Source organism: Triturus cristatus, chromosome 4_1 (genome assembly GCF_964204655.1).
Source record: "Triturus cristatus chromosome 4_1, aTriCri1.1, whole genome shotgun sequence".
In the NCBI taxonomy this organism is placed as follows: Eukaryota; Metazoa; Chordata; class Amphibia; order Caudata; family Salamandridae; genus Triturus; species Triturus cristatus.
The window spans coordinates 43,585,984-43,608,103 of record NC_140585.1 but is presented as its reverse complement, the minus strand read 5'-3'; the positions used below and the strand labels follow the sequence as shown (position 1 = coordinate 43,608,103).

The 22,120-nt window shown below is 46.5% G+C and overlaps 1 protein-coding gene across 6 annotated transcripts in view; it reads right to left on the bottom strand.

Moving 5' to 3' along the window:
* STX3 (syntaxin 3) overlaps positions 1–22,120 on the bottom strand; it is a 266,730-nt gene that overhangs the window by 63,084 nt on the left and 181,526 nt on the right. For all 6 annotated transcript variants that reach the window (XM_085651467.1, XM_085651468.1, XM_085651469.1 and 3 more), the window contains exons 2-4: positions 16,350–16,427; positions 11,337–11,436; positions 10,509–10,583 (exon numbers count right to left, since the gene is read on the bottom strand). In XM_085651467.1, coding sequence (XP_085507593.1) covers positions 10,509–10,583; positions 11,337–11,436; positions 16,350–16,427 — 253 coding nt within the window. The remainder of the gene's footprint in view (positions 1–10,508; positions 10,584–11,336; positions 11,437–16,349; positions 16,428–22,120) is intronic.

Below are 22,120 nucleotides of genomic sequence, written 5' to 3'. Positions count from 1 at the left end.
GAGGAGTGACGGGGAGGGCTGGCACTCTGAGGATGAAGGGACTGAGCATCCAAAGACAGGTGTGGAGACGATGGGGGTGGGGGGGGGGGGATACTGAACATGTACACAGTGGAGTGGAGCGAGAGGGGAGAGCGCGCACCTCCGCAGCGGAGTGGAGGGAGAGTGAACATTAAAGAGAAGAGGCAAAGGTGGAGCGGTCTGGAGAGGAAGCTCCACAGTAGATCTTCTGTTGCTGTTTGGACCCATGTGGGTGTGGAGTGGGCCAGCTGTGAGAAGAGGCGTCTGCGGTGTGATGATCTGAAGGTAGACTTGAGTGCGCATGCTGCGTTTGCATTCCTTGCGTAGTATCGGGCTGTGGTTGTAAAAGTCTAAGGGACTGAAAGGTACTCACATCTTTAGACATAGGTAGGTTCTGAGGAGGAAGATAAAAGGACTTTTTGTAGGTGATAAACAGGAAGAACGTGGAGGAATGATTTTTTGGGGAAGTAGGTATTCAGATTCTACTCAATTCCAGGAAAATTTTCTAGAATAAGAGTGCACAGTTACTCCAGACGAGCAACAGTTTAGTATTTTCTAGGCACACTCCTTACCGAGGATATCAGTTGGTCGTGGACCTTGATAGTGGGGAGAGCGGAGAATAAACCTCTGAATTGCACGGTTTTAGGAGAGCACGTATAGTTCTAAGCAAGAACATGGTGATGGAAGTCTAGTCGGTTTGATAATGTTTTTAGTTTCAGAGATAGGCTCAGGTAGGCCTTAGACGCCCACGAAAGACAATCGGCCGTGATCAGCCCGAGGAATGGTTTCTCTTGTATGCAGATAACTAGGCTGTGTCTCTCTTGACCAACCTGGCTTCCTACACTCCCGCTCACCACGTTGCTTACCACTCTTGAATTTGGCACTTGAGTCCCACATTAGTTTAGGCATGGTTCACACATTTTTCTAAAGTAACTAATTTTTTCAGTCAATCATAGGCTTAATAAGTGAGCGTCCTCCAATTCTCAAGGTGAACTGTACGATGACACCGACGTCTAAGAGTATTGCGGGCTCCGCTGTAGAGATTCATGAATATCAACCCTGATCGGACCATGGCTGCACCAAAGAGGCATCAGAACGGAACCAACCTCTACAAAGCAAACGTAAAGAAGCCCAGGACACCCTGAAGCTGCACACTGGGACTCAAAACAGTAACCACAAGAGTGAACAGGGAGGGCCTGCTACCAGGCGACCAACGAGAGCTCCATGGATTCATCGATGGTCTATCTTACCAACCGTACTCCCCAAAAAAGGCTCAGCCTTTTAAGAGAAGTAAAGTTGAGTGATTTGGTGAGAACCAATTTGTCCAGGAAGTCTTTAAAGGTTGGATCAGAAAGCTCCTCTTCATCTCAGGCTCAAATATTCATCAACATGTGACATTTCTAACATCCATCCTTCAACTGATAAATTGGAGGTGCATTTGTATTTTGAGACTAATTATTTTGGCTGAAGCATCACCCTATTGGAACCGCAGTTTGAAAATATTGCTTGCGGTCCAAGATGTAGCATCGTTAAAGTGGATACGCAACGCTCTTCACGGAGCGTCCAGACCTGTAGCCAGGTGAGTGTTTTCATCCATCTCATTCCACCATCCCTTCATCATCAGGTCTGCAACCAGATGAAGCATCAGGGGACTTGCTGGCAATGTCAATACCCAAATCTGATAAATATTTATTTTATTTTTGTGTGTATAAATGGTATTTACCTTAAATAATATTTAACCTTTAAACTGGGTATATAGCACACAATATGTAGTTCAAAGGTAGGACAACACATTGCATACTTTTTGTGCTAATTTAAAAAAATAGAATATATTAGATTGAATTGCTCCCCACATTTCACCCTTAGTACCCTCTTCCTCACCAACAAAGCAAGGAACAGCTTATGAAATTAGGGTTATAGCATATTGCAGTGTATGGGAAGAGCAAAGTGTACTGTTCAAATTTTTCAGCTACTGTGTCACAAACGTAGCGAACCGTTCCTGCTGACGAGGATAGATGAGCGTTTTGCGGCCCATCCTCATTTCGAAGCCATATTTATTCCCAAAGAGGCTTTCCAAATATTACTTGGTCCATAGCGGCCCATAGCATATCTGCTTCAGATCTGGACCCTTCTGTATTGACCATGAGCTGTGAGGCCCAGTAATGGACTTAAACATCTGGCAGATTCCATCCTCTCTACATTGTTGTAATAGCTTTAACTGCACCCAAGGTCCAGAGCCTTTCCAAATAAACCGGTCCAAACCGATCAAAACACGCTTGCTCTTTTATAGGGAGGGCTTGCAGCACATAGTACACCCTGAGGGATATTCAATGCAATCATACCTATACAGAGTTGAGAGCCAACTTGGAAACCACCAGAAAATTATGTGTTCAAAGGAAAATGTAATTGTTACATTATATATAGCAGATTAATGAACTGTATTTCCATCAAAAAAGAATTGTATTTTGAAAATCAATCTAGAAGTATGAATGCATGATGGATGACTGAAGTGAGTATGCTGTACAAGTCAAAAAATGTTTTTGTAGATTTATAATCAGATTTTTCTATATTAGATATACGACTACATATAATAAATAAATGATTTTGTATTTTTCTAAATTGTAGTGTCACTACCTTTTATTTGACATGTTTTGAGCTTTTCATAGAGTTGAAGTTGCCCTAGATTATTTACAGTATGTATTTCCCTGTCTAGGTGAACTTCACATTAGCTATCAAGGGACCCCTTGTCTTTGCAATTATCATACCTATACAGCCCATGCATGAAAGCATACGACTAGGCCATTGAATGAGATGTTTTTCAGCTTCAAGGGGCACGCGTGGATAGTTTGCTGAACAGCTGCTTAACATGTGGTGTGATTTATAGCCCTTAATATTTTATTTGTTTCAGAGTCCCCTTAAATGGGAATTTATCCCTCAGAGTCTGTTACAAATTTAGCTGCGAGAGTGAGATTCGACATCTCAGATTTATCCAGGTTTATCTTTCACCTGGATAGCCTCACAGGCACCTCACTTCCCAACCACCGCAGGTAGTGAAACCTCAGGGCTTCCCCGTGTAAGAAGGTCTCCGTCAACGTAAAGCTACAGTTTATATTCCTCTGCCCCAAAGCAATGCCAATCATATATCCGCCCCTCCTTAATTGATCTGCTAGGGGATCTATGCTTCAGGCAAAGAGGAGAGGGGTCATCGGGTAACCCTGCCAGGAGCTGCTTTCCAAATGCATCTCTCCAAGAGTGATCCGTTAGTCATAAATTGTCAATTAAATCCCCTCTTTTCCATGACCTTTTTAAAAAGGACCAGTCCACCCGATCAAAGGCCTTTTCAGCATCTAAAAGACAGCAGATCTGCAGGAATTTCTATTTTTCAGAACTTTCTTAACCAGGTGGGACATCCTCCAGATATTGTCATGCATCGGACTGTAAAGCCAGCTTGGTCCGCATGGATCACATAAGGAAGGACCTGCTCGAGTCTACTGTCAAGAAGTTTAGGATATACGTTAAGGGTGTGTTTTTCCGCGTTAAGGGTGTGTTTTTCCGCGCTATTGGCCTGTAGGAGGCACACAGTTGTGGATTCTTCCAGTGTTTGTGAAGGATCGAAATTCTTGCCTCCCTCATGTTTCTCGAGATTCCCCCTTGTTGTGCTATATAATTAAGTAATTTATCTAGTCTGGGAACTAATAGAGTCTGAAATGTTTTATAAAATGGATTTGAAAGTCCGTCTGCGCCGGAAGCCTTATTTCGCTTCAGGCGCTATATCGTCCGCTTTATTCCCTCCTGGGAAATCATGTAGTCTAGAGTGAGCTGCGGAGCATCTGTCAGACGGGGTAACGTGATTTCATCTAAAAATTGCATCTGATTACTTATTCCAGGCTCATCCCTAGATTATAGTTTAGTGTAACAGTTGTGAAATGCCTCAAGTTTTTCTACCCCCGTTTGAGGTATAACAGAGTTCAGCCTCATTGGGGTATAAATCTCGGAGTTGGCATAATAAATCCGTGATCTACCTCAAGTTTACTAATGAAGTGGTTCTCTTTATAAAATGTCCCCTTTTCCGGTATGGCCGTCTCCATTCTTTCAGCGGCCCGTCTCTGGATTTTATGGAAGTGCGCCATCAGGCAGATGCGTTTCCGCCATACCTTGGTCCCCATCACATCCCTGTATCCCGTAGGGCTAACTGCTCTCATTTCATCAATATCAAAGTATTCCGTAATCTGCTTTGCCAGGGTCCCCTTCATTTGAGGGTCCCTGAGTAGCCAGAGATGCAGCCTCCAAGCCAGAGAGCCCCTAAGCAAGAGTCCCAAATCCACATCAGCCATGACATGTGATAAACTCAAATTAAAATATTTCATAAGTCAACCCTGAGGTGCACCTGGCTATCCACATGGCAGGGTGCACAATGCTTAAGAGTGGAATATTAGAAATGGCATGTTCCCCCATTGACTGGGCCCAAAACAACATGGTCACTGGTCAGGCTGTAGCTGGCACAGAGGAATGTTTGACATGCACCAGCTACAGACTCCCTTCCAAAACTTATTTTTATATTTAATAAAAATCCCCACTAGTCGTTTTTTTAAATAAATATAAGGAACATTTAACTTTTAGAAAGTTGCACTTACCCTACCTGAAGATGCGGGAGGTAAATTTGCTTTCGATCTCCAACAACTGCCCAGCCAAATCCTTGGTCTGAATGAGGAGTGAAAGAGGTGCGACATTCCTCTGACTTGAAGGGCTGAGAAGACTCCTTGGAGCTCAGCGGGATGTGCAGGTTGTGGGCTTTGGGCATCCTCTTGACATCAGCTTCATATCCTGCCTGACAGGTCTGTTTGACCCACATGTTTCAGTCTGGGGAACTTGAAAGGGAGAGAACAGGATGCCCGGGCAATTCTTGTGCATGACCTGTCTGGGCGCTGAAGGACCCTGCTTTAGCCCTACCAGACATGTATGTCCTACTTTGTTGTGGGTGTAGAGCCTGCTTCAAACTAGATTTTAGTTTTCGATGTGGGAGGACACTGGGGTTTACCACGGTGCACTCCTCTACACACCCACAACCCTCAGAGCCCAACTTTAGTGCAGCAGAAGAATTTTACCATTTTGAAAATGGGTCGGCATTTGCAGTAAATCAAACAGGGACCGCTGGTAAGGGAGTGCCCAAGAGTCTTCCCCACCCATGGGCTGGTGAACCCTACAAAACTGGACCCTCACCCAGCCTTCCTCAGAACACATTATGGAACTGTGAAATAACATAAGAGGACTGGACCTGCTGTTTGTGACCCGTGAGGAGCTCTGAAGGACTGGACCTGCTGTCTCTGACCCGTGAGGAGCTCTGAAGGACTGGACCTGCTGTCTGTGACATGTGAGGAGCTCTGAAGGACTGGACCTGCTGTCTGTGACATGTGAGGAGCTCTGAAGGACTGGACCTGCTGTCTCTGACCCGTGAGGAGCTCTGAAGGACTGGACCTGCTGTCTGTGACATGTGAGGAGCTCTGAAGGACTGGACCTGCTGTCTGCGACATGTGAGGAGCTCTGAAGGACTGGACCTGCTGTCTGTGACCCGTGAGGAGCTCTGAAGGACTGGACCTGCTGTCTGTGACATGTGAGGAGCTCTGAAGGACTGGACCTGCTGTCTGTGACCCGTGAGGAGCTCTAAAGGACTGGACCTGCTGTCTGTGACCCGTGAGGAGGTCTAAAGGACTGGACCTGCTGTCTGTGACCCGTGAGGAGCTCTGAAGGACTGGTCCTGCTGTCTGTGACCCGTGAGGAGCTCTGAAGGACTGGTCCTGCTGTCTGTGACCCGTGAGGAGCTCTGAAGGACTGGACCTGCTGTCTGTGACCCGTGAGGAGCTCTGAAGGACTGGACCTGCTGTCTGTGACCCGTGAGGAGCTCTGAAGGACTGGACCTGCTCTCTGTGACATGCGAGGAGCTCTGAAGGACTGGACCTGCTCTCTGTGACATGCGAGGAGCTCTGAAGGACTGGACCTGCTGTCTGTGACCCGTGAGGTGCTCTGAAGGACTGGACCTGCTGTCTGTGACATGCAAGGAGCTCTGAAGGACTGGACCTGCTGTCTGTGACCCGTGAGGAGCTCTGAAGGACTGGACCTGCTGTCTGTGACCCGTGAGGAGGTCTAAAGGACTGGACCTGCTGTCTGTGACCCGTGAGGAGGTCTGAAGTACTGGACCTGCTGTCTGTGACCCGTGAAGAGCTCTGAAGTACTGGACCTGCTGTCTGTGACCCGTGAGGAGCTCTTATGGACTGGACCTGCTGTCTGTGACATGTGAGGAGCTCTGAAGGACTGGACCTGCTGTCTGTGACCCGTGAGGAGCTCTAAAGGACTGGACCTGCTGTCTGTGACCCGTGAGGAGGTCTGAAGGACTGGACCTGCTGTCTGTGACCCGTGAGGAGCTCTGAAGGACTGGACCTGCTGTCTGTGACCCGTGAGGAGCTCTGAAGGACTGGACCTGCTGTCTCTGACCCGTGAGGAGCTCTGAAGGACTGGACCTGCTGTCTGTGACCCGTGAGGAGCTCTGAAGGACTGGGCCTGCTGTCTGTGAGCTGCGAGGAGCCCTGAAGGACTGGACCTGCTGTCTGTGACCCGTGAGGAGCCCTGAAGGACTGAACCTGCTGTCTGTGAGCTGCGAGGAGCTCTGAAGTACTGGACCTGCTGTCTGTGACAGGAGAGGAGCTCTGAAGTTCTGGACCTGCTGTCTGTGACAGGAGAGGAGCTTTGAAGTACTGGACCTGCTGTCTGTGACATGTGAGGAGCTCTGAAGGACTGGGCCTGCTGTCTGTGACCCGTGAGGAGCTCTGAAGGACTGGACCTGCTGTCTGTGACCCGTGAGGAGCTCTGAAGGACTGGACCTGCTGTCTGTGACATGTGAGGAGCTCTGAAGGACTGGACCTGCTGTCTGTGACCCGCGAGGAGCTCTGAAGGACTGGACCTGCTGTCTGTGACCCATGAGGAGGTCTGAAGTACTGGACCTGCTGTCTGTGACCCGCGAGGAGCTCTGAAGGACTGGACCTGCTGTCTGTGACCCATGAGGAGGTCTGAAGTACTGGACCTGCTGTCTGTGACATGTGAGGAGCTCTGAAGGACTGGACCTGCTGTCTGTGACCCGTGAGGAGCTATGAAGGACTGGACCTGCTGTCTGTGACCCGTGAGGAGGTCTGAAGGACTGGACCTGCTGTCTGTGACAGGAGAGGAGGTCTGAAGGACTGGACCTGCTGTCTGTGACCCATGAGGAGGTCTGAAGTACTGGACCTGCTGTCTGTGACATGTGAGGAGCTCTGAAGGACTGGGCCTGCTCTCTGTGACCCATGAGGAGCTCTGAAGGACTGGACCTGCCGTCTGTGACCCGTGAGGAGGTCTGAAGTACTGGACCTGCTGTCTGTGACAGGAGAGGAGCTCTGAAGGACTGGACCTGCTGTCTGTGAGCTGTGACCTGCAGCTTTTTGTACCCAGGAAAATGAATTGGATTCCAAGCGTCAGCTGGCTTATCTCCAGTGTGCTACAGGGACACAAAAAGCTGCAAGATGCATTTTTTCTACAAGTTTGAGCTGAAAGTGGCAACTGGAACTCGAACTGGACTTTGCAGATAGCCTCTGCCTGGCACCCTGAGAATCTCTAGGTCTCCCCTCCGCCCCCTGAGTTTCTGGTGGGCTTAGATACTCCTGTGGTTGCTTGAGCACCAGGAACATGTTTGGGAACTTTTGCTCAGACCTCCAGAGCCAACGGGCCCACTGACAAAAGTACCCAACAGCAGTTCGGCTGTGGCAGATTTAATTTAAGATTTGTCCCTCTGAAATGCTTCAGCATCTCTGGAAAAAACGAAAACATGCTTTGTTTCGGGACTTAGAAACTTTTTCATGCCAAAACCCAGAAAAAACTTCAGAGCCCTAACGAGACCTAGTGAGAGGTAGCCAACCGGCAGTTCTACAGCAGTGGCTTCCATATCAGATTTCTCCCATGAGGAGACAGCTTTTCACTTAAATCTTTAAAAATGCATATCTTTGGTTTCAGTCTCCCTTACTGGATGTTTGCCATTGTGGTCTCATTTTACACAGAATTTATTTTTCTTTGTTTTAAAATTGGTTGTGAAATTGTATTATACTTTGTGTGACTTTTTCTACTGAGTGTGCACTACTTAAATTCTTTACACAATGACTTTGTTTTGCTGGACTGCTTTGTGTCATGTTACCAGGGATTGAGAACCGGTTCCTTTTATTTAACTTGTGTGACATCTGGCAGGTGTTGCCTTATCTTTAAGCTGGACACTTGCCCACCCCAAATATCCACTGTCCTACAACTTGCAGCTCCTGGTTTTTCTACAACCTTCTTCAATAATTGAAACTCTCAAAGGCTCTGAGAATGCGAAATACCACAGCACGAACCTTCACATGTTCCCCTTCACAAAGTCTTGCATTTCCTTTTTATCTTAACTCTATATTCTTCCTTTTTCCAGATTAAAAGGGGTCCAACCTCATAGGGCGGGTGTGTGGGTGTTTGTGTGTGTACATAGATTGCATGTTATTGGGTGCAGGTTTTTGAAATATAGCTGCTCAAGGCTGCTTCAGAGGGTGTCAGAAAAAGACAGAATACAACTCAAACAGGAGCAGTTGAGAGGTTTCAGATAAAGAAAGCTGTGGAAGAGGATTTTGGCACATGCTCTTATGCGCATCTTTGGTATTTGTTGATCAGCCAATCAAATTTTGTTAAAGGTCTGTCATGAATGCTCAAAGCAGGCAGGAACTGAAAACTGGTATCATAAAGGCGATCATGGAATATTTCTAAATATGTTTAGGTTTACTTTGCTTGTATTGCACACACTGCAGAACTAAATTGCTTCAAGGCGCTGAGGCGGAGATGTATACATTGTGACTTAAGGTACAAAAATAAGGACTGCGGAGAGGAGTTGGCCTAACGGCTAGGGCGGTTGACCTCGAATCTGGGGAACTGGGTTCGAGTCTCGGCAATGACGCTGAACATCCTGTGATTCTGGGCAAATCACTTAATCTCCCTGTGCCTAAAAAAAATTAATGTGTCCTCATGTAACGCAACTGGTGCTATGTAAAGCACTCTGATACCCGATACCTTCGGGTCAAGTTCGCACTATATAAAACTCAGTAAAAAAAAGAAAAGGACTGTTGTGGATGCCTACATCATGTCCGGGTGGAAAACATTAAGTTAATGACAACACGTTAGGAGAGATGGGTCTTGACTAGGAGTGGGTGTACTCACGAGAAGAGTAATTCTGCATTTAGTGCTGTTTTATTAGCACACAAATTCCCCTTCGTATCCAAAACGGATGCAAGGGAGAAGATGGCGCTAAACGCAACAGAGAATAAACAGCAGCGCAAGCCGATGCTTGTGCTCTCTAAATGTGCTCTTGTGGTAGGATTTTTCCACCTTGAATACCTATTAATCAAGCGAGCGGGCAAAATAGCATTACTACTGGTAACTAAGCATCAAAGAGTAACTCAGAATAGCAAAATAACTCAGAGTACTCCGGCATAATTAAAATTCCGCCCAGGCCTAGTCTTGAAGCTCAGTATGAACCGCATCAATGTTTGGGTCTGGCCAATTTTCCCAGGCTGGTTCTTTCAGAGTGAGCTGCAGTCACAGAGACCTGCTGGTCTCCAGTTTTGTTGTAACCAACATGTAAAAGTGATCATGCATCTGGAAAAGCCAGATAAGAGAGGGTTCACTCAGTGGGTGAAGAGTTTGTTCTTGTCTAAATCACAGATTAGAGCTGCGAGAAGGTCCGCTTAAGAAGAGAGATACAGAGTTCACAACTGGGCAGACCATTCAGAGCTGGACCGCCTCTGGACCACCTCTGATCGCAGGAGTGGACCGGATGTCTTTGGTTAAGTGTCTCTGAGGGACAGTCTATTAATGGTGATTCAGTTGATCACCTATGGGTTAATGTCTGATCAATGTTCACAGTTGTGGCCCTTAGTTATGGCAAGGAGAGGACAGGTTCAATATTCTCAGCAGGCGCTTTGGGGCGCAATCAGTTATAGAGTGTGATGGACAATCGGTTGCTTAGGTACAGCAGCTTCTAATGCGTGTGGATTCTGCGAAGGAGTACCCTGGATTTCAAGCTGTTGGCATCTGAGAAACATTCATTCATGGGTATAATTGTGGAGGTTGATGGTTTATTGTGTTTAAAGAACAGTCAAATAGTCGGTAACTTACTTCGAGAAAGAAGTAGGTGGCTTAAAATTGGTCGCTGTTGCCTCAGTAGAGCAGCGAGGTCGGGTGCGTCAATAGTTCATGGGCGATATTTTATAAAATATAACTGTTGTGGTGTGTTGGGTCTGGAGAGAATCAGCTGGTTTGAATGTTGATGCAATAACTTTGGATGTTTGCATTTTCAAGGCATTTGGCATTAGTGAGAGGACGTTTATGGTTTCTCAAGGATTACAGAGTTGGACTAGCACCGCTGTCTTAAGGAACTTTCAGGCACGGTCACTCACCCTTTAGCCGGTTTCGGACACTATTTGCCATTTTCTTGAGGTCTACCGTCAGTTTCTCCAGGTCATCCTTGGTCTCTAAGAGAAGAGAAGAGTAATCAAGCAGTCAGCGCAGAACAGGTGAAGAGGAGGCTGCAACCGCACCAAACCCCAAGTACACAAACAGGAACATGATGGAATAAAAAGCCGCAAATCAAGTACTGAAGCACAGGTGGAGCGAGAAGATTGAACACAGAGCCTCAGCTCACAAGAGCGCAAGAGACAGAACTCAACTCACTCCCAAAAACTCACACCGAAGGACCAAACGTATAACTCAAGTTTGAGATTGAAAGGGGGAATAACAGGAATGGATACAGAGTGCCACAGATACTTTCTTGAACTCCAGTCACATAATGCATAAGGTGAACAGAGGAAACAGAGTTCTCTTAGGGGACTTGGTAGAACACTCCAAGTATCTGTTCTCATTGAGGTGTTCCAATTTAATGCAGAAAGTCCATCCTCCTAAGTGGAAATCTGCTCCCTGCAGATTCCAAAGCAGCCAAGTCCAGTGGATCATTGCACATGTCTTACAAAACTGCAGAACTCGGTAAACTCTTCCAGTTGATATGGTGTGTGCAGTTGCCTTTGTGGTTAGATTAACTTTATCGAGAGGCTTAACACAGTCTGAGGAGCAGAGACAAGTCGCTTCGATGCACATAAGTGATGCAGAAAACATCCTAAGCCTTACTGCTCTAAGGAGTAAGGCACTCGGAGAGGGAATGGGATGCAGACGCAGAGGAGCCTCACTCAGCAATCACTAGAGCACGAGACACTTGGTCGAGCATCACTCACTTGGTTCAGGAATTGGCGCCGAGAGAATGACGCTGTAGAGCTTCTTCACCTCGTCAACATCCTCCGAGATCTTGTCAATGTTCTGTCGGATTTCTTCAATCTGTACACAAAACAAGGAGGTGAGAACAGGATAGGGTCAAAACTACTCCAAGTCAATGACAGCTGAAAATGAGATGAGAATGTAAGTGAGGAACGAATTGGTCATCGAAGAGAATCCGAGCAGTGAGAAAACAGGTGGGGGAGATTTGTAAGAGGAAGTGATCCAGGGAAAAAGTGAGGGATCTGAGGGGAGGATTGAATAAGAAAAAGTGACAGGTTGCATGCAGGATATATCATTGATAAAGGTCGGTAGTATCTCCAGATAAATTCTACACTGGTAAGAACACCCTTGCACTGTAGTAATAAATCTGTGCATAAAAATAAATCTGTGCCCATAAATAGCATGTATACCCCATGCACATATGTATGGATAATGTGCCCCTTGCCGTGCATTATCAGGATACTGAGAGTCACCAAGAAGTTCCGTGACTATATAGAGGAATCAGAGCGAAGATCTGCAAGTCCACACCCTGATAGATTGTGCGTCACATAAATATTTCTCTTGCAGCAGACATTTTTTTAAATGAATTTATAAAATCTTAAGCTTGTCAGCAGAAAAACAATTTTGGGCACTTCTGCTGTGCACGACCAACGGCAATGCACACTGCAGTATGAGCGAGCACTGGGGTTGGGTGCTAGGATGGTTGTAGGCCATACCCTAAGACCATCACCCGTAGGGCAAGGCCTTTGTGCGTGGGCAGTAGGGGCCGACCAGACGTGGAGAGTTGGGAGAAGAGACGAGACAAAGAGGGACGGGGAGTCAAAAATGTAGCGTTTCATATTTTAACTTCCGCAGGAAACTTTCCTGCCTGCTACAGACGCAAGCAATGGCAAAGCCGTTAGGTCTTGTCTTTGGGACACACTGGTTTTGCCAATGCTTTTCTGTAAAACTAAACCGCTTTTTCAAAAAGCATTTTTCACTGATGCGGTCCAGAAAGACCAAAAAAGAAAGAAAAAAAATGGTTGAATGACGCGGCCCCTACTGCGTGATGATGGAAACACATGCCTACCAACTTAAGTAGCACAAAAGCACTTTTTAGGGCAAGTCTGGGCAGCGCATGCGCTGCTCTGCGGGGGATGGTGTATTGAGGTATGGAATAAAAGCTACGCCCCGTATTTTCAATTGGCTCCTGTTACAGCCCTTTCAAAATTGTTGTTTTTCATTTGTGAATTGGCTTACTAGTCCCTCCTTGGTACCGCCTTGTCTGCATTCGTAACCTCCTATAACGACTGAACTGTTCGCATTCGGCTTTCACTTTAGCGGCTGCGCTTCTTTATTTAATTAATTTGCAGTGCGGTCCGCTTTCACTTTAGCAGCCGCGCTACAGAAACTTGCTTGCTTTCTTTCAAGTGAAAGCGCCCCATAACGCGCTTTCACTTTAATGTTGGTTGCGCCCCTTTCTTTAGACGCTGCTCACTGCAACCTGAATACGGGAGCAGCGTCTAAAGCAAGGGGCGCGGCCACCATTAAAGTGGTCTTGCATTTGTGACAGATTGAGCTACTCGGCATTAGCAATTGCAATGCCTTTATATACGTGTTGCTTTTGAAAATCCATAAATAAAAGGCATTGTCATTTACAATGACAATAGCTTAAACTCTCACAAATGCGAGATTTATTGCATTGAAAATGCTTTTTGTTTAAGGCAGAGAGGCCACCAGCAATTTGTTACCTGACCTGCGAAAAAAATAACATTCTTAAAAATAAAATAAAAACAAAAAAGGGTAGTGGACGCAATGGTGGAGCTAGTGGGAGCAAAGGGAAATAAAATAAAATTAAAGCCATGTGGGGGATGGAGGAAAAAAGAAGCACGCGAGGAAGAGAGAAACACAGAGGGCAGGGGAGAAGCACACGAGGGAGAGAGCAACACTGAGCACCCGGGAGCAGGGGAGTAGCACATGAAGAGAGCAACATGGTGCAAGGGGCAGAAGCACACTGGTGAAATCTGGAAAACCCATGCGTTCTCATGGTGTGCTGAGCCTAAAAGAAAAACTGTTTTTTTGAAATGAGTAGTAAAATGATACAAGTCAGCCAGTTGAGGGGCTGGGAAAGAGGCTAAGCTCCAGTGGAGGGGAAAACAGGTGAGCCAAAGAAAAAGCAGCAAGCAAATGAGTGTACCTAAAGCTAGCAAATGTTAAGCAATGGGTGGGCTATAGGAACACTATGGGCCGGATTTTGATCTCGGCAGATGGGTGAATATCTCGTACGTCGAAATATAAAACTTCATAGGATATATTGGGATTTATATTTCGGCAGACAGGATATCTGTCACCGTTGCGATGGAGTAACCAGTCCGCAGAGGTCTAAATCAGGCCCTAAGTTCTTGGTAAGCCCATGATAGGCCATTCGATACCAGACAGCTAGTGCTGTCGGGTATGCCTGACCTAAAGATGGCTGAAATCGTATTACTTGAAACTTTAATAAGGGGTGCTTCGGCTGGATTCGCTTCACATCCTTGAAGAGGTTTGAGAACTTAGAGACAGAAAATTGTGTCAGATGGGCTCGAAAGGGTTATATCGCAGAGATATGTTAAATTGTCAGCTTGCAAACTCCCCTCTAGCCGGAGTCAAAAGACAATTAGCAGCCTCAAATTTAATAAATAAATGTCCCCATTGGATAAACGAGCTTTTTGGCTCCAGTTGTCCATTCCGGTTGCCCAGACCCAAACATGGGTCTGCTGACCCTAAGGCAATTATTTGCTGGACACAAGACATCTTTCGTTTGTGGCTGTTATCCCGGACCACGGGGCTTAGTCTCCATATTCTGTTACAAAATAAATGAATAAAGCCGCCATAAAGGAGCGGGGGAGTGTCCCTGAAAATAGAGTCCTGTGTGGATGGACCATGGCAAAACAGAACCTTCAATGGATCAAAATGTTTAAAAAGTAGTAGATTTAATTGTGGCGAGTCCCAGACCAGAGTCTTGGTTCAGGGACTCAAAAATCCAATTTAGAGTTCGAGAATCTGAAACTAGCATCAGCAAACACATTTAGGGATAAAAATAAGAAAAACACAAAAATAACTGTATAAAAATATAAATATGATGAAGGAAAATCATAATAAATAACAAAAAGCAAAAAAAACTAATAATAAAAAGGAGGACAGGATGTCTATCCGTGGAGTGTTAGGCGCTGGGCCTGTGGGATGGCCGACCCCAGATGGCCGGCACAATGCGGAATGGCTACCTGTGGGCTTTGGGCCCAGGCTAGATAAAGGCCAGACCCTGCAGGCATCCATACTGCACAAGGCCAAGTGCCATGAACAGGCTGGCTGCCAGCAGGCGTTGGGCATTGGCCTGGCCAGCAAACTGCGTACCTTGTCTAAATTTGAGTAAGAAGCTTGAAATCACAAACAGGACGTGATGTATGGCCTCAAGATCTCAACGTTTGATGTTCTCTTGATGATCAATGAGGTGGGTGTTATAGAGATCTCGAAGAGATTAGAAAGATGTTAATGAAATAGGTGTGGTTACACTGTTTACACAGGAGGCATGAGATGCAGGACGGGGCTTTGTGTAACTGGGAGAGTCACTGAAGGAATCATTAGGGAACGTTGCATGAAATTGATGAGACCCGACAAACATCAATGAGATCACACCGCAAAATTTGGATTAACAAAATGAAGCAATCGCTACACGATGAGAACGGTAACGAGTGATCGGGCTCATCAAATCAACTGGTAGGCAAACAGAGCAAGCTCAAAACAGTGAGAGACACCCATGGGATTTGGGAGAATCCAGAAAAGATTGAGGTTCAAAGAAAATGGAAAGAACAAGGGGATTAGAAGGAGCAGGCAAAAGTAGCTCAGAAAGAGCATACGTTTGAGGGCAGGCTTCTACGAATACTAAGTAGTTAGTTATTGGTCACTATCCAACTACTCATAAGTAGCTCTCCTGTGTGCGTCACAACCTACTGAATTAGAAGCTTTTGGTTTGTTTAAATTAATACATGTAAACCAAAATCAAAAAGTGTGCGTTTGAGATGGAAATGTGTACATTTTCAGAACTCATGAGCTGATGTTAGGGGAAGATGTATTACTAATATTACCGTGGTGCCAGGGGTATTGCATCTATGGCTGTTATGTGTGACGCATGTAGAGGGATTCCACATTGACAAAGCATTTTTAGGTCTCGCCTAGGCAGCACTTGCGCGGTCTCTTAGAGACATGCTGTATTCAGGATATAGTAAAAACCAAAGGGGATGATGGACGGAGTGTTGAACATTGCAAGCACTCACCCCCAGTCAACTGATCTGGGTTTAATCCATCATCATTCTTTAGCTCACTACACCACCCCAGTTCAGACATGGCCATATGCAAATCAGTCTGACCCTATGCCTCATGGGAACAGTCCAGCCCGAACTGCCAAGCCATGCCTTCCCTGGACCGGAAACAAGCTTCCTGGGACCGGTTTCTGGCTAATCAGCCGTCATCAGCCAGGTGAGCTTGAATCCAGTGGTTTTGCTTTGTTCGCCATAAGTTGGCAGGGTATGCCCAGACGTGGGTCCCTTGCTCACTTTGCCACTGGATTCAAGCTAGCCTGGCTGATTAGCCAGAAACCGGTGTGAAGGCTACAAACTCATCCAGACTGTGTTAAGTTGTTCTATTCATCTCAGACTCAAGCTGCTTCTTTCAGTGCCTGCCGAGGAAGGAGCTGGCCTGCTAGGACCAATGAGGAATTGTTGGCTAACTCCTGTCGTGGTCAGCAGGTGAGGCCACTCACCTCGTCGACTGCAGCTGCGGTCAGGGCAGATGCGTGAAGAAATGACAGTGCAGCATCTCCCGTAAGGAGCAGGATCATGGTCAGCATAGGGTCCAATTCGCACAAAACCAAAGATGAACAGACCCCTTCCCACATAAATAACATGTATAACCCATGCGAGGTGCTTGTGACCAGAGGGGGCTCAGCCATAACATACCTGGGAGAAGAACTCGTCCATGAAGGCGGTGTTGTCGATGGCCAGTTCCACATCGTCCACATCGTCCGTGTCCTGCGTCTGAAAGGAAACAGAGAGGTGAAGATGAAACAGGCGTACAGGGGGCGGGGGGGCAGACCCACTTCCAGGGGCACACTTACAAATACTGGTAATCTCAGCCTGGCATGAAGGACTAGCAGCTCACTCGTGCCATCATTCCTGCATGTAGCCTTCCAAGCACTACAGACATACTGTAATGACTGCACAAAAGCACCCCGAGATGACCACTACGAGGAGCTACACACTCACTCCATAGGGGGCTAACCACAGAGCCCTCACTGTCAGGGTTTATATTCACAGCCATGTGCATGTAGACCTCACTACTATCAGGATTCACAGTCCCATCATACACATGCAGGCCTCACTACTATCAGGATTCACACTCCCATCATACACATGCAGACCTCACTACTATCGGGATTCACACTGATACGGCACATGTAGACCTCACTACTATCAGGATTCACACTCCCATGATACACATGCAGGCCTCACTACTATCAGGATTCACACTCCCATGATACACATGCAGCCTCACTACTATCAGGATTCACACTCAAATTGCACATGCAGACCTCACTACTATCAGGATTCACACTCCCATGATACACATGCAGGCCTCACTATCAGGATTCACACTCATGTGGCACATGTAGACCTCACTAATATCAGGATTCACAGTCCCATCATACACATGCAGGCCTCACTACTATCAGGATTCACACTCCCATCATACACATGCAGGCCTCACTACTATCAGGATTCACACTCCCATCATACACATGCAGACCTCACTACTATCAGGATTCACGCTCATACGGCACATGCAGACCTCACTACTGCCAGGATTCACGCTCATACGGCACATGCAGACCTCACTACTATCGGGATTCACACTGATACAGCACATGCAGACCTCACTACTATCGGGATTCACACTGATACGGCACATGCAGACCTCACTACTGCCAGGATTCACGCTCATACGGCACATGCAGACCTCACTACTGCCAGGATTCACGCTCATACGGCACATGCAGACCTCACTACTGCCAGGATTCACACTCCCATCATACACATGCAGACGTCACTATGGCCACATGCTCCCCTCTATGCAGCCACAATTCGCTATCATCTCTCAAGTACAGACCTCTACCGCCAGGATTCACTCTCCCATCTCTCACATGGAGACCTTTCTACCGCCAGGATTCACTCTCCCATCTCTCACATGGAGACCTTTCTACCACCAGGATTCACTCCCATCTCTCACGTGTGGAACGCTCTACTGCCATGATTAATCGTCCGATCCCGCACATGTAAGCCTCTCTACTGCTAGAATTCACTCTCCCAACTCTCACGTGCACACCTCTCCGCTGCCGGGATTTACTATCCCATCTCTCACATTCAGACCTCTCTACTGCTGGGTTTCACTCTCCCATCCTGCACATGCACACCTCACTACTGCCACAATTCACGTACCCATCTCTCACATGCAGGCCTCGCTGCTGCCAGGATTCACTCTCCCATCTCACGCATCGCGGGCATGCCTAAGGAAAGCCTGTCCGGGACTGTCCATGCCTGGACCGGGCCCAGCGCCAGGAACCCTGGTCTGATCACCACAGAGCGATACTCCACAGCACTCCTAGGATGATGTTCCCCCAACTGCTGCCATGCCCCACACCACTTTAGGATCTTTCACCTGCACACACTGCTGGTTCACTAGCAGCCACACACACTCACCCCCATGCAAATACTAACGCACTCAACACCTCTCAACACACACCACACAAGCACCAACACCTTCACCCCACCTTACACCTCAGCAAACCCGCATGTCAACACCAACTCGCATGCACGCTTCTCAACACGATCACTCAGCAAAAATACAACCAAAATAACGGGACCTGCTGAGTAGCAATGCACCCAACATCCTCTTTAGCACAGAGACCTGGCTGAACCCCTCATCAGCTCCCGACATTGCCATGGCAATGTGGTAAATAATTTAATTACCGGTACTTAATTTGATGCGGAAAATTAATAAGAATAGCTCAGTAAAATAAGAGGCAGAATCCGTGGTATTTAGAGATTCGGAACGGGCTTTATTCCTATACAAAGGAACATAATTCGAATTATGGGCCTTCTATTCCATCACCACGAAAGTTCAGGAAGGAAGGAACATACATTATTGACAGGTAATCATTTTTATAGAAGAGGCATTTACAGTGAAACAGATGCAGGAGGCGTAACAGTTGATAACAGAGATAAAGACATACATGCGTAATTAAAATGGGTGTAACTGGGCGTAACTAAAGAACGTCATTAGGTATGATGTCACAAATGGGTGGTTCCATGAAAGAATTTCGCAATGTCAGCAAAAATCCTTGGCAGAGATGCGCGCGCAGCAGCATGACGTGTGATTTGACGAGCAACTAGGGGGAGAATGGGACTTGACATTTAGCTCTACATGTGGAGACAGAAGTCTGGGGTTATGTCAACCTAATCCCAAATCATATCTAATATCCTATGTTTAAAGAACTGTGTTATCCAAAGAGAGAGGTCTCTTAGGATAGAATCTTATTCTATACTGACTATACTGACTGTTAGTGCGTGTACAAGCGTATAAGTGTCTACACTAGATGCGAGGGGGTAGGAATATTCCATGGTAACAGGGTTTATGAATTACTTACATGAGGACAGCGAGGCCGGGTCCTTTGCATGGTAGCTGGAGGAATGTTTACCTAAACTACTAGACAGGAATGCATTGGATGAGGAGCGGAGCAGAGCAGATAATCTTGAAGGTGAAATACAGTTTTTGGCAGGCACACAGGCCGAGTCAGGCACCGTTAGCCGCGCAGGGAGTAGGACAAAGTTCATGGATACAGATGCGAGCTCAGACTGGAGCTTTCAGAGGCAGAAGGCAGGAAAAGGCTTGGTGGCAGAATCAGGGCCTACTCGCCTGGACTGTAAAATGGGATAAATGAACCATATAAAGCCGGTGGCCTTTCATACTTAGGAATAGAATATCCGGCCCATTCATGGCGGATCTGAAAGAGGACATGTTGACGGTGGACGCACATGTATTTGCGTCTTCATAACTGGAACTGGAGGGAACATACATGTACTTGTGACTTATACATGAAACCGTTGGGGTCCAAGATAGGGGACATAACCGACCATAAAAATCCATATTTCCACATTCCCTCCTTGTCCCCTACTGGCCCTTAGGAGATATCAATCTTCATCAATCCATCGATCTGTTCATATAACATCATTTGTTCTTCTTTCTTCTTCCGGGATCTCGAACGAAAACTTGGATGTGGGATACACGAGGTGGCACACAGACCACAAATCGCTGGCCCACATTGTAGACATAAGCAGCAACTGAATAGTATGAGAAAGCCAATACCTAGGAAGGAGAGCATTCTCCATCCCCAGGCTGACAACACGCCCCAGAACCAACCGGACCAAGTCCAGGTGCCTGGACTCTGGTGTATCTGGCTTACAATCTTATGAAGGCGGGTTATGGCTTTATATACTGACGGTGAATTTTCTGGTATGAAAATGCAACAACTTGATCCGATGACCCTACAAGCTCCGCCCCTATCGGCCAGGATGACGTCAAGGACAAGACGATTTTGAAGCACAACAATCCGCATAGCAGACTGCTCTTCTGTTAAATTGCCTAAGGCGGAAATAGTTTCGTTCACTACTGCTTCAAGGGTTCTGGTTAATCTACGTATCATCTTACTATTAGTGACTGTACCTATATAGGGAAAGAAACCTTTATTGAAATCTGTGTATTTCTCCCATGCTGTTTCAGTGTAATCGACAATTGGGAGATCTCTCTGCTGTCTATTGTGTACTAAATGGGTATTTCTGTGATAATCAGGAGGAGCTAGGAAAACAGGTGGTAGGAGGAATGCTATGTAACAGGTACCAACCCAATCTAGAGGTAGGCGTATATATGCGGTCTGGCCACATATAAAGTAGGAATGACGAGAAGCTCTAAATGTAGACTTGCCTTGATCACTGAATTTTATCACAGTGGTGCATTTACTATGGCCCATGTGTATGGAGCCATTCTTTCTTATACATAGTTCCCCTTTTACTGGGAATACGGACATGGCGGGCAATATTGGTGTAGCTTCAGATTCAACGTTCAGGATCATGAGGTTAAGTGTAAAATTACCTAATCCATATACTTCATTTTCTAGATCAGTTCCTGTTCTTTTGGGAAGTCCCTCCTTGTTAGGGTAGCAGACTTTAAGCAAAACTAAGTTCAGGTTTCCCCATACCCAGTTGTCTTGATAAGCTACTGAGTTTGAATCTAAGGAATTAATTAAACTAAACCATGCTCCACAGGAGCCATTGTGTGTGAACGGATAGGGAAAGAGGGGCAAAACTCCCTTATAGTTCTGATAGGGAGGGAGTCGGCCACATATCCAACAATTTGTAGCATTGCTAGTCTGATGGAATGGAATGGAAGCTATATTTATAAAGCGCGACTGTCGCTTCGGAAGAAGCATCCTGGCGCTGACTGGAAGGTGAGTGGAGGGGAAGGATTGGGCGGGACTAGATGGTATCGCGCACATACTCATCTGATAAGCTAAAAATCCATGTTTTCAGTTGTTTCCTGAATGTATATTCCTTTGTCAGGAATCTCAGATGCTGGGGCATGGCGTTCCATGCTTTGGAGGATAGGTGGGTGAGAGTTTTTCCCCCTTTGGTTTTTAGGTTGAACTTTCCTATTGTAAGAAGGTTGTTGTTGGAGGATCTCAGGGACCTGTGTGGGTTATAGTGGCGATAACGTTTAACTAGGTACTTGGGACCAATCTGGTTGAAAGCCCGGAAGGCCACGGTTAGGATCTTGAACAGGATCCTTTTGTGCAAAGGTAACCAGTGGAGGGTTCTCAGGGCGGAGGAGGCTGAAGATCGTCTGGGGAGTTTGAGCACTAGCCTCGCCGCCGAGTGCTGGACGCTCTGGAGTTTTTTGAGTGTGGTTTTCTTCACACCTGCCAGGAGGCCATTGCAGTAGTCTATACGCGAAAGGATTAGTGCCACTGTGACCGTCTTTCTTGCTTCAATTGGAAGGAAATCAAAAAAATTTTTGAGGGACTTGATGATTCCGAAGCAGCATCCTGCGACTGTCCTGACATGATGGTCAAAGGACAAGTCAGTGTCAAAGATGACTCCTAGGTTTCTTGCAGTGGTTACGGTCTGTGGGGGGGCTGTAGAGTCCTTTGGCCACCAAAGGTGGGGATGGAAGTTGACGTTTCTCCCTATGGGGAGGATTTCTGTCTTCCCTGTATTACATTTGAGGTGGTTGGTTTCCATCCACAGGAAGACTTCCTTCAGACAGTTGGTTACATTTTGTTCAGCCGTCGTGGTGTTCTCTTCTAGCGGGACTATGAGTTGGGTATCGTCGGCGTAGGATGTAACAGTGATACCGTAAGATTCGATCAGGGAGATGAGAGGTATGAGGTAGACGTTAAAAAGCAAAGGGCTTAGAATAGAGCCCTGTGGGACTCCTGATCCAATCTTTTTCTTTGTGGAGTTGAAGGGTCCTAGTTTCACAGATTGTGTTCTTTCGGAAAGGAAGGATATTATCCAGTCCAATGCCCTGTCGGCTATGCCAATGTCCTTAAGTCTGTCTAGGAGTATTTGATGGGAGATTGTGTCGAACGCTGCCGTGAGGTCCAACAAAATCAGTACGG